Genomic DNA, 12,835 nt, shown 5'->3' on the forward strand with positions numbered 1-12,835 from the left:
CGATATTTGGGTGCATGATGATTTCTTGTCAAAAATCTGTTGAAAACTAAATTTTGCAGCTCATACACAGATCATGAGAAATAGGAACATATAAACAAAATTTATTACCTTTACAGAGATAACCATGATTGATTTGCAAGTAATAAAATTGCAATAGCAGGGGGGAAAGACTACACATTACTTTGCTTTCACAATCTGTCAACAAGAAACAAAAAAAAAAAAAAAATCAGATTGCTTCTGGATGAAACAAACAAAAACCCTATAAGCTATTGTTCAATAATTGCATGTGATACTGGTAGGATTCTTGTTCTTTAATATCAAATGACACACATGTGCTTTCTCTTCACTAATCTATTCAAGGACATGAAAGCACATCAAAGACATTTCAAAGGGTGCGTTTGAACACTCTAAAGTGAACTAAAGTAAACTGAACCGCAGCGTACCGTACTGAACTGTGATTTGGAGCGATTTGGAGCGTTCGAGCGCTCTGTGGAGAAAGCGTACCTCATGAGTCATTTTTAGAGGGGGTCAAGCATTTTGTAACAAAAGGGTCATTCAACTGGTGTGTCTGAACTACTTACACCTGTCACGAACAAAGAGAATGAACTCTTTGCATTATGACATATGTACATGATACACGCATTCTCATATGTAAACTTTATGTACATTTTTTGGTACCCTTTTGGAGCACATCGGGAAGTGGTCCACTTTTAGCTCGGTTCAACACAGTACAGTGCACTGAGCATTCGAGCACTCCTCTGGCGTGGGTATGGTATGGTGCAGTTCACTTCAGGAGAGCGCTCAAACGCACTTATAGTCTTAACTTCAATGATGCAATGTACAGTGCATACCAATTCTGAGTCTATCCCTGCAATCTTTCTTCCATACACCAAGGTCACCCAGCAGGCAAACACCGAGATGGGCAAGATTAACAGAGCCACCTACAGAAACAAGAAAACATAGAAACAATTAATGGAATCCAACACATATTTCACAGAATTCAGATGTTGACCAGATGGAGCAAGAACATGTATTTAGGGATACAAATTAAAGCAAGCAAACATTTCTGATGAATCAGCCTTGTAAACAAATATTGTATGTATACAATAAATCATGTTATATGTTACCACTTCGAATACAGTAAATGCATTAACAACTCTTGAATGTGAAGAAGGCACATGTAATGCCTCTATGTATGCTTAGCTATGGAAGCTGTTATCGATATCATGTCACAAAAAGCATGCTCAGTGTATATACATGTCACACTGCAAGGATTTAAAGAGGTACTGGACATTTATAAAAAATGGAAGTTTTCTACCCCCCCCCCCCTCCCCAACAAAAAAAAGGTAAAAAAAAAAATAGAAATAAAGAAGAAAACAGCTGCCATATGCCATTCCCACTACAAGGGCATGTAATAGGACAAATATCTGCCAGAATACTGGAATCCCACAAGGACAATCGGTTCCCCCATTGACATTCTTATGATAAACGCCACCATCTCTTGACTGAAGATGAAACAAGGTTGGAATAAATGAATGGATGCCTTACCATCAATGCTACATGCTTCTGTCTGCGTGTCTTTCTGTACTGATCCAAACACCGGTGTGGATGAGCCGTGAACTACATGCCTCTGGGCACACGATGCTGCATACTGCAGAAGCCTGCCGAGGATATGGGAGTCCTTGCCAACAGCTAACACGTGTAGCGACTGCAGAAAGCAATAAAGGGGAAACTGGTGTCTGGGACAGAAATACTAGTGCCTACGCACTTGGTGAAAACAATACTGTAAAAGTGGAAATTTTCAATGTGAAGAAACTTTTGCACATTTTGTGCAACATAAAACTAGCGCTTACACAAAACACACAAATTTCTTTATTTGCTATGTGTAATACTACTTCAGATTTTAATTCAGCAGAATCAAAAACATGCAAAATTTATCTAACCAGGCTAAGTGCGAAAAATTACATGCGCGATAATTTCCATTTTTACAGTAATGCCAATCATGGGTAAACAATCTCATGTACCAGTGGAAGATAGAAGGACTTACATTTGAGGGATCAGTCGACTGCATTAGACTGAGAAGGAGGTGAAGTTTCAGTTTGTGGAATGTTCCGGGCGGGGCAACATCTGAGCCAAACAGGTAAGCCATGCTGGTGCTGAAGCTCCAGGGAGAAGATCTCCTATCTGAGCACAAAAAAAAAAAACATACAAAATGAAGATATAGAGATAATGCAACAGTCCTGGTAAAGGAAATGATACCATTAACAAAGATAAGGACGGGTATGATTTGATGTTGATTGTATACAAGTCACTCATCGGTCAATCCCCCAGTTACGTTTCTGAATTATCAGTGCTTAAACCCCACAAACACACTTATAATCTGCGCAGTATGAAGGACACTCTTCTCTTTACCTCAAATTCCAACACACAAAACAAAAATAACATTGGGAGCATTTGCCTGTGCAGCTCCCTAACTGTGGAATGACCTACCTTTAGAAGTCAGGAAATCCCCAACTGTAGCAGTCTTTAAATCATGACTCAAAACACATCTTTTCATTTAACTGTCTATAAAGTACATCAGAAGCTTATGCAGTGCAGAAGAATATATGTCTATAGGTTTTGTGCTTTATAAATTGATATATTAGAATTATTACTGTGATTTTATTACTATCATTATTATTATTACTGTTAGTACTATTATTATTATTATTATTATTATTATTATTATTATCATTATTATTATTATTATTATTATCATTATTATTATTATCATTATCATTATTATTATTATTATTATTATTAGTAGTAGTAGTAGTAGTAGTAGTAGTAGTAGTAGTAGTATCATTGTTATTATTTATATTATATGATGTCACATGGGAGCCAAGGGTGTGCAAAATACAGAGAGAAATGCTATGCACTATAAAAATTTGAGGATGAAAATTCTAGAAAGGAGATGGAGACTGGAACATATGCAAGAATATATAAGTATGCAGAAGAAGAGATCACTGAGATAACTAGAAATGTCGCTATAGGGACTGGTTATACCCCCGCCAAACAACATTTCATAAGCTTTGGTCAAAACAACATTTCATAAGCTTTGGTCAAAAAACTGAGGAAGTAGTTAAATCCGCAAGATCTTTCCTTGATCTTCTGCCATTAATATGCCGTTACCATGGCAACGTACTTTCGGGTACTGTCGAAAAATGCGTCTTGCACATCTACAACCAAAGGCACACATCTGTACCAAGTTTCATGGAAATTGGACAAAAACTGAGGAAATAGTTTGCAACACAAAATTTTCCATCATTTTGGCTCATAATATGTGAGCTGTTACCATGGCAACATACTTTTTGTCACTGTCAAGAAATGTGTCATGCTGACCTATATCCTAAGACAAACATTCAATATGAATTCCATGAGAATTGGAAGAACACTGATGAAGCAGTTTTGCCATGAAGCATTTTGCCCTATATTTTACCAATAACATGCCGTTACCATGGCAACGCACTTTTTGCCACTGCGGAAATATGTGTGTTGCACATTAACATATTCAGATGTACCTAATTTCATAAAAATTGATCAAAAACTGTGGGAGGAGTTCGCGACGCAAGATTTGTACCCATTTTTGCCCATAATATGCCGTTACCATGGCAACGTACTTTTGGGTACTGTCAAAAAATATGTCTTGCACATCTACAACCCAAGGCACACATCTGTGCCAAGTTTTATGGGAATCGGTTGAAAACTGAGGAAGTAGTTCGCGACGCAAAATTTGCAACGGACCGACCGCCCGACCGCCCGACCGACCGCCCGACCGTCCGCTGATTCCTATATACCCCCTTCAAATTTCGTTTGGCGGGGGTATAAAAATCCATAGACCGATTCTAGAAGGGAATCATACGATTACTGACAGACAGTGGGTGGGTGGTACGTATATTTATAACACACACAAGAGCTATCTCAGTAAATAACTTCTGGGGAACTGTGTGGTATCACCATTCAGAATGAATGCATAAATGATGCTTAGAATTTTGCTTGAAACAATGTCTACCAGAACCAAGAAACATTTTCCAAGGGATCATCAAATGTGTGAGGGGAAATTACCTGCATGTAGAGCCTGAACATAATCTGGAATGTTTCTTGAGAGGTGAATTGTGGGGTTAGCTTCCTGAAAAAAGAAAAAGAAAAAGAAGAAACAAAACATTTATAGGGCATGCGTGATAATGACTACATGTATATATGCTCAAATGGTCAAGCCCGATGGAATATTTCTATAATGCAGTCAAATTCTATGCATGTTTTGTTCACAGAAGTTGCCCTGAATGACCACAAAGTTTTCTCTGTCCTACCTAGCAACAACTAAGCAAATTCCTGCCTAAGGTTAATGAAGAGAACATGTGAATGCAATGCTCTGTAACAAGGCTGTAGGAAAAGAAGCGTCCATAAATGGAATACATTGAAGAACTGAGGCATTTCTAATATGTAACATTCTAATATGAATGTATTGTTGGAGATACTTTGCTCCAATGATTAGAATGCGCACAATGTAGTTATTAACTACCAAGCAATAAGTGGCTTCACACACTCAAAGGAGATGTATGATATGTGGCATAGCTTACACTGGTAAAGTTCAGGTAGACCTCCTTTTTTTTTTTTTTCTGGTGACAATTGCATCTGTAACATCAAACACCTATTCTAATATTGATGAACAAAATATATGGTCTGGAGGTATTTACATTACATTGAAAAAAAAGAAGAAAAGAAATAGGTGTATATATAAACACCCTACAAAGAAGCAATAATAAACCTGTCTTACTTTAAAAAAAAAAAAAATCTTCAAGATGTTTTGACAACTTACCAAAATGATGTTGTTAGCCTGAAAGATATAAGAAAAATATAAAACATGCAATAAATTCATCAGTTCAAGTACATATACTACAGCACTTCATTCACATTTCACTAATCTGCACAAACACTCCCACACTGAAGAAAGATCTTCAATACTATTCCCTACGTATGTGACAGGAAAGTGCCATCTGCTCTCGTTTTAGGTTGTTACGGAGTAGGCAGTAAAAAATCAAACAATCTGGCAACTGAGTTATATTCTATTTCCTTTATTCATACACACATAATAACGGTATACAAGTATTTCATGAACCTCTCAATGGACAACTTCTCTAACATGGTAAACTATTGCACATTAAGCATCAAAAGTAAATTCTGTAAAGGACTGATTTAAAAGCATGCTGAAAATTGTGCTTGTTAAAAATTCTAGAAACAAATGTTTGGGCTCCACATGGTAGGGCCTAACCCTTTACACTATCTTCAATTTTGGGCCTTGAAACTCAATCTAAAAACAACAAGGAAAAGTAGAAATTACGCGGTGCGTAATATATGTCCCCGCCGGAAGTAGCATTTTGTAACAAAATGTGCAATATAGGTAAAAAATCAAGGTCAAAGGTCAAAGAAGTCAAAGGTCAAAATTCTGTGTAGAAGTTTTGAAGCCCTCACCTAGTGCCATCACATAAAGCAAATGGAATCGAAATTGGGTTAGAAATGGCGAAGGAGTAGCATTTTGTAGCCAATGTACAATATAGGTCAAAAATCAAGGTCAAAGGTCAAAGAAGTCAAAGGTCAAAATTCTGTGTAGACGTTTTGAAGCCCTCAACTAGTGCCATCATATAAAGCAAACGGAATCGAAATCGGGTTAGAAATGGCGAAGGAGTAGCATTTTGTAGCAAAATGTACAATATAGGTAAAAAATCAAGGTCAAAGGTCAAAGAAGTCAAAGGTCAAAATTCTGTGTAGAAGTTTTGAAGCCCTCACCTAGTGCCATCACATAAAGCAAACGGAATCGAAATCGGGTTAGAAATGGCGAAGGAGTAGCATTTTGTAGCAAAATGTACAATATAGGTCAAAGGTCAAGGTCAAAGGTCACAACTGAAATTCTGTGTAGAAGTTTTAAAGCTCCCATGTAGTGCTATCATATAAAGGAAACAGAATCAAAATTGGCTCATAAATGACAGAGAAGTAGCAAATTCAACATTTTGATCACACACGGACGCACACACGGACGGACGCACGGACGGACAGACGGACGGACGGACGCACGGACACACACACGTACGGAGCCCGTTTCATAGTCCCCTGCTCGAACTCGTTTGGCGGGGACAATAAGAAATTAGGTACACACCTCAAATGCGACAGATGTTCTAGTTCCCGAGTGTTCCACAATGGGAATGCCAACCACATTCACATGGCTGCCAAGAATCACTTTGGGAATGAGCTCATCTGTGAAAACAAAAGGTTATTTACAGTTTACTTGAGAAGTGTTTTTACATTAATATATGTCTTCACTGTTCACTGAAACATTTGAGAAAATTGCATTTCTATTACCCCTCTTGAATGTATTGTACCTACAACAGATGCTAACAGTATTCATATTTTTCCGACACTACAATATTAATTCATCTGTTCCCTTCTATGGAGATTTTTATGAAACATATCAAAACTCTACTTTTTTGTTCAGTAATTCAATTTGTAATTACTTTATGGTTGGATATCATTTTACTTTGTATATACCTGATGTGCATGTATTCTGTATCTCTCTGTGCAATGCCTCTCTCTACTGTTCGATCTATTCTATCCTATCTCTATAGGTCCCCCTACCAGCTAAGTGGTTATTTCCCTTTCTGGACTAGTGGAGGTAGGATTTGGTGGCGTCTGTTCCCAGAAAAGATCACAACTTCACTGACGTTGACATGGGGCACTATCCATTCAGGCAGTTCGCCATGTCGACAGAACAAATGCATCCCCGCACTGCAGTACAGGCGCTGGTAGGAAGTTCCTGATTTCTTTGTCTCTTTGGTACAGTCTAGGTGTTTTGTTTTGTTTTTGTAATGGTGTACTAATTTTGATGAGTTGTTTTTGGTTTTAGGTTTGAAATTGTTTTGGGTATATACAATTAACAACGAATTATAGTGTATTTATATATAAAGCAGTTGTGCTATACACAATATGATGTAAAGCACAGTAAAACAACTATTGCTATAATTTGTCAGAGTCCTACACAAATGTAAACATATTGTCAGACAAGATAACTGTAGAGTGTATCAATGAGACATTTCTTACTTTTGGTGCTACAACTAACTACAAAAATGATTCCTAAATGTACAGCTTTAACATCATAACAAACTGATATCAAAAGGAAGCAATGGGCTCAATGTATAACTCTGAATTCATTTTGCTGAGAGAAGAATCAGTGACCTAGTCATATCAGAGGATGTTAATGTCTGATTTTCCTTCATGACAATGACTGTGATGATGATGGTGATGATGGTGATGATGATGATGATGATGACGATGATGGTGATGATATAATTGATGACGGTGATGATGGTGAAGATGGTGATGATAATAAGGGATGCTATTTAGAATGGATGAGAGGGCATGGAAATCGTCTACAGAGAGCTAATTACCACAAAAGATCCTGAAAAATTGAATACTATCAGAACCTAAGTTTGGGCTTTTGCCTGAAAATTTGCATCTCTGGATGATCACAATGATGGTGACGATGATGCTGCTGCTGATGATGATGTTCTCATACAACCCCTCCCCCCCCCCCCCAAAAAAAAAAAAAAAAAAAAAAAAAAAAAATCAGGCAGGAATTCATACCTCTGACATAGACAGTGACTGACTGGTGAAAGACTGATGTATCATCCTTAGGATTGGTAGACTCCTTTGGGATCATCTTCAAAACAACTTTCTCTGGCAGAAGAAGAGATTCCAGGAAAGGCAAAACATGGAAGTTCACATTAAATGAGACCTGTCATTCAGCTTAACAGCAGACATCATTCAAACATTGATTAAATAATTGGATCAACTACGTGTAAGTACAAAAGTGATTCCAGCTGCCATAAGACCAAGTATGATGAATAGAGAGCAAAGGATATGGTTGGATTAAATGATATAGCTACATTGACACTAATGAAAAGCTGATACAAATAGTCTTTATGTGAGTATTGACAATGATAAATACACAGAATACTCCCCTCCCTTATTTATTTTCTTTTTTTGGGCATTTTTTAATCACATGCAACGTCAATGATCTTGGCACGAAAATTTTCCCTCACATATGGTAGAAAATGGTTTAAATGATGACAGATTCATTAACATTTGGTACCAAATCAAAATGTGTGTAAATGCATGGCTGCCAACACTCACTGGTATCAAATGCAGGAGGACCTAAAGAACATTCAAACAGGTGCTAAAAAAAAAGTGAAAATAAACCTCACATCAGGAAGGCCTATTTTCTCGCCAGGACAAGAACACTTACGTAAGTTTTAATGAAATCTTTTGCATAATGAGGGAGATTTGGCAACTCTGTGAAATCAAACATTTTGTTATCACACATACCTCCAAGGATTCGTCCATGCACATCTTCAACCAGCACGGAGCCACAGTAAAAGCAATGGAAGTCTTTCCTGTATCAAATCATGCATTAAAAAAAAAAAAATGCCTTAAAAACCTTCCAAAAACAACATTCAGACTTAACATGAGACAAAATATTCACTTCTAATAGAAACATGATTATATTATCAAAATTTGACTTTGATAAAAGAATATCAAACAGTGCCATGAAAATCTAAATAACATAAAGAAAAAGACATTTATAGAATTTTAACAAAGTTTATAAAGTGTTGATGTAACAGCAATTTTATTCAGAATCACAGTTGTATAATTATATTAGGAAAAGTGGTTAATATCACATTTGTATTTTAGGAAAAGTGGTTATCCAGTTACCTCATGAATCTCCCTTTCATGAGTACACAGAAACTACCACTAAATAGCTGTATTTGTCAACAATGCAGCAATAAAAGCCTCTTCTCATTTGAAATGTCATCAGTGTTAGATCAGTACAGCTTAAAAATTAATATGCTGTTTAGACAGAACTTCTCAGTGAATCCATGTCAAACACGAAACTTGGATACTTGTAAAATGGAAGATTAAACGAGAACTTACCGTTTGAAGTTTAATATTAATTTTATGAGTAATTGGAGGGTGAGATTACGTCATATATGAGATCCCGCTAGTGCACGCGCCACTCAATATTAGAAGCAAGAATGTGACCACTGATGTAGGAAGATAACGAGAGATTAAGTTACCGTTTGAAATTGGGGGAGGGTGAGATGGGACGTAATCTCACCCTCCAATTACTCATAAAATTAATATTTAACTTCAAACGGTAAGTTCTCGTTTAATCTTCCATTTTATATCGTAATTTCGTGAGAGATTACGTCATATATGAGATTTCGAAGCCAGTGGTTACATTCTCGAGGCAACCCCCCTGAAAGGGGTAGGGAGCATACCTTAGATAGAGGTTCCATTGCAATTCTCATTCAGGCTGAATGCTGCATAGATATTGTGTCTCCAAGAGTTCACAAGTTCAGGCAGTTCAAGACATGTCTGCTCACATCTTAGGGCTTCACAGTCTATTTTTTGATAATTGTTTCTACAAAGTTTTTCTCAGCAGGACAGGGCTTGTTGTAGTACTTGCGAGAGGTTCTTTCGTTGGCCCAACCGGCTTGCGCAAGTATCTTAGATACTGGGAAATTTCCCTTATTGGCTGCGGAGGTAGATGCTGCCCGAGTAGAATGCGCCTTGTAGATCCCTGTATCAATACCCACAGCCTCCAAAACCTCCTTAATGCAGCGAGCGATTGTTTGAGAGGATACCCTGTGATAAGGTTTCTTGTAGCTAATAAAAAGGTACCGTTCACTAGCTCTGATCCTGCGGGTCCTTCTGATGTATTCCTGCAAGTACCTGACCACACAAAGTCTCCTGTCTGGTGGGTATGCCTGGAGCTTGACACTGTGTGAGTAATTTCCAGGCTTGCTCTGTTCAAGGAGGTTCAAGAGAATGGAGTCACAACTGTCGTATTTCCTTTGAAGTCACGTTTGATGCCGCCACTCGAAAGTATTTGAAGCATGTGGCAAACTGGATCTGCCGCGCAGATAGGAAGACAATTGACTCATGTCTCATTGCATAATCATCAGCCACTTTCTAACGAAAATATGTCTTTGTGATGGTAATTACTTTTCGCCATCCCTACTTATAAAAGATAGGTGGTATATACTGGTAAAGACACGGGGATGCGCGAATAGAAATTGCGCAAAAAATGATGAAATGAAAATGAAAATTACTCGACTGGCCGTGCCCGGCCACTAATCTGATATATCTATTAATATATAACTATACTCGAAGATTATTCCATATCAGTTTTATTTGGAGGAATCAAGTGGAAAAGCGATAAAACCGGCTTTCCAGGAGGGTACAGTTTTAAACACTTTCACATAATACAGCTCTGATTTACACTTTTGCACATATTTCTTGAAGGGATTGACCTTTGTTTAATGAGCTTTATCATTAAGTGAGATTTCGTTTCATTTAATAGATAAACAAGCAAAATATAGCCAACATTAAGTTAACGTTCAAAATGAATCTTCAGATTGCTCAGCAAGACGGCGGCATCAAACCCCGCCACCAAAGGCACAGATGCACCTGTGGAATTCTTTTGTACATCAATAGAAAAGTAACAAATAAAGACAGGAAAAACTGACCAGAAAGAATATAAATTATTAGTGGAAAAGTGAGCAAAGAAAATGGGATTCCATCGGGATTCGAACCCGAGACCTCCGGATTGCTAGACCGGTGCTCTACCGACTGAGCTATAGAAAGCCCTAGTGCAGTGTTCGTCCCAGAAACCCTTAATTCTCAATGCTCGGGTGGTCAGAAGCTATAGCAGTGTGTTTGTGTGTGACACACACGCACACACTTGAACCTGGCATAAACCCGAAGGATAATTCAACTTGGGGATAAATGCGAGGGATCACCGAAGTGATGCAGCTTTAAAAAAAGTGACAACTGTTTGAATAATTACAGCCAGTTGGAACTCCATCTCTTAAACCTCCTTGCTCTGTTTTAGGAGATCATGAAGGTGAAAGGTGACTGCATTCTCTCTTAACACCATATCATCCAAGCTTAGGTAGTGTAATGATTGAATCCTTTGTGCTGAGATTAATGCAATAATCACACACAATTTAAGCGTCAATTTTTTCAGGTCCAATACGTGCGCTGGGGACCAAGAACGAAGAAGATTGAAAACAAGGTTAACGTCCCACGTTTCCATGTATCTAGGCTTGGGTGGGCGTAGCTGAAAGACTCCCTTCATAAACCTCTGGATAAAGGGATGGTTTCCAACTGTAAACATAGTATCTCGAAGTATCACAAATGAAGATAGAGCACTCCGTGCTAAGTTTATGACACTGTAACCTGCCCCTTTTTCAAAGAAAATGTCACTCAGGAATTCTAGGACAGCTTGAACATCTGAATACAAGTAGTTGCTGCATTTCTTGTCACAAAATGCTTTCCATTTGTTTATGTACACTGCATACTGTTTTTTAGTCCCTTTTCTCCAAGAGGAGGCCATTACAGCAATTATCCGTGCATTCAATCCCGCATCTCTGAAGGGGTTGCACAGAACCTGCAAGCAAGAAGATCAATCTGAGTGTGAAGTGGGCGAGGAGTGTTAGAAACTGGCAATGTTAGTAAGGATTCACTCCTATGAATAACAAGTGGTTCCTCATTCATCATCCTGTTTAGGAGAGGAAACCATGGCTGGCTTGGCCATTTTGGGACTACTAGTATCCCAGCTGCAAATCAGATTTGATTTTTTGAATGCACTTAGCAACTAAGCAGAAAGGAGGAAATGCATAAAAGTACCACTTTCCCCAATCGAGAGTAAAGGCATCAACAGCCTTGGCATGTGGGTCGGGCAGCCATGTGACATAGTTCTCTACCTGCTTGTTAAGTCTGGTGGCAAATAGGTCTATTTCTGGTGTCCCAAAACGTGAGGTTATTTCTTGGAAATCTGTGCGGTCAAGCATCCATTCTGTGCGGTCATTGAATTTTCTAGACATGTGGTCTGCCTCCACATTCAGCTTTCCTGGCAAGTGTGCTGCTGTGACGTAAATTTTACGAGTTTCGCACCACTGCCAAATCTCTCGGGCTGCCCGATCACAGTCAAGGGATTTAATGCCTCCCATGTTGTTAATGTAAGCAACAGCAGTACTGTTATCTAGCCGTAACAAGACATGAATGTTTTGTGAATTAGAACAGAAGGACTTGAGTCCCATGCCAGCAGCCAGGGTCTCCAGATAATTAATCTTATTCTCCCTGGCTTTTTGCAGCTCGTCTTCATTCCATCTACCCCCTGTATGGGTGGTATGATCAGATGCCCCCCAGCCTTTGCCACTGGCATCCGTGCACAATTCGAGCATAAGTTTAGGGTGTCGTAAGGGTGAGAAAGCAGACTGCACATTGTCTATCCACCATTGCAGCTCTTGTTTTGCTTCCAAAGATAGGCTAATTTTTCTGTCAAAATGCCCCTTATTCATTTTGAGTGCTTTGATTTTGTCCCTTTCTAAAGCCCTGTAATAGAGCTGTCCATACTGGACTGCGGGAAATGATGCTACCATTTTCCCGATAATTCTAGCCACCTGCCTCATACTGGGGTTTGTTATTTGCATAAGTTCAGTGCACAAGGACTGTATTTCCTCTGATTTGTTATCAGGCAGTCGAATTGTCATGGTCTGAGTATTGAGAATGAAACCAAGAAATTGTATTTCTTGAGTGGGGCATAGTACTGATTTATCTGGGTGCACCAAGAACCCAAGTTGTGCAAGGATGCTAGTGGTTTCCAAAACCGTTTGCAAAGTTTGATTCTCACTTTCTCCAATAATGAGTATATCGTCAAGGTATCCAATTAATACATGCC

General features: G+C 38.4%; 1 protein-coding gene across 1 annotated transcript in view; it reads right to left on the reverse strand.

Annotated features, from left to right (window-relative positions):
- Positions 1-12,835, reverse strand: part of LOC140235362 (minichromosome maintenance domain-containing protein 2-like) — a 44,632-nt gene that overhangs the window by 7,063 nt on the left and 24,734 nt on the right. The window contains exons 8-15 of the mRNA XM_072315390.1: positions 8,416-8,483; positions 7,675-7,767; positions 6,194-6,291; positions 4,859-4,876; positions 4,105-4,168; positions 2,048-2,184; positions 1,549-1,708; positions 852-941 (exon numbers count right to left, since the gene is read on the reverse strand). Of these exons, the coding sequence (XP_072171491.1) occupies positions 852-941; positions 1,549-1,708; positions 2,048-2,184; positions 4,105-4,168; positions 4,859-4,876; positions 6,194-6,291; positions 7,675-7,767; positions 8,416-8,483 (728 nt within the window). The remainder of the gene's footprint in view (positions 1-851; positions 942-1,548; positions 1,709-2,047; positions 2,185-4,104; positions 4,169-4,858; positions 4,877-6,193; positions 6,292-7,674; positions 7,768-8,415; positions 8,484-12,835) is intronic.

This window comes from Diadema setosum, chromosome 11 (assembly GCF_964275005.1).
Source record: "Diadema setosum chromosome 11, eeDiaSeto1, whole genome shotgun sequence".
Taxonomy (NCBI): Eukaryota; Metazoa; Echinodermata; class Echinoidea; order Diadematoida; family Diadematidae; genus Diadema; species Diadema setosum.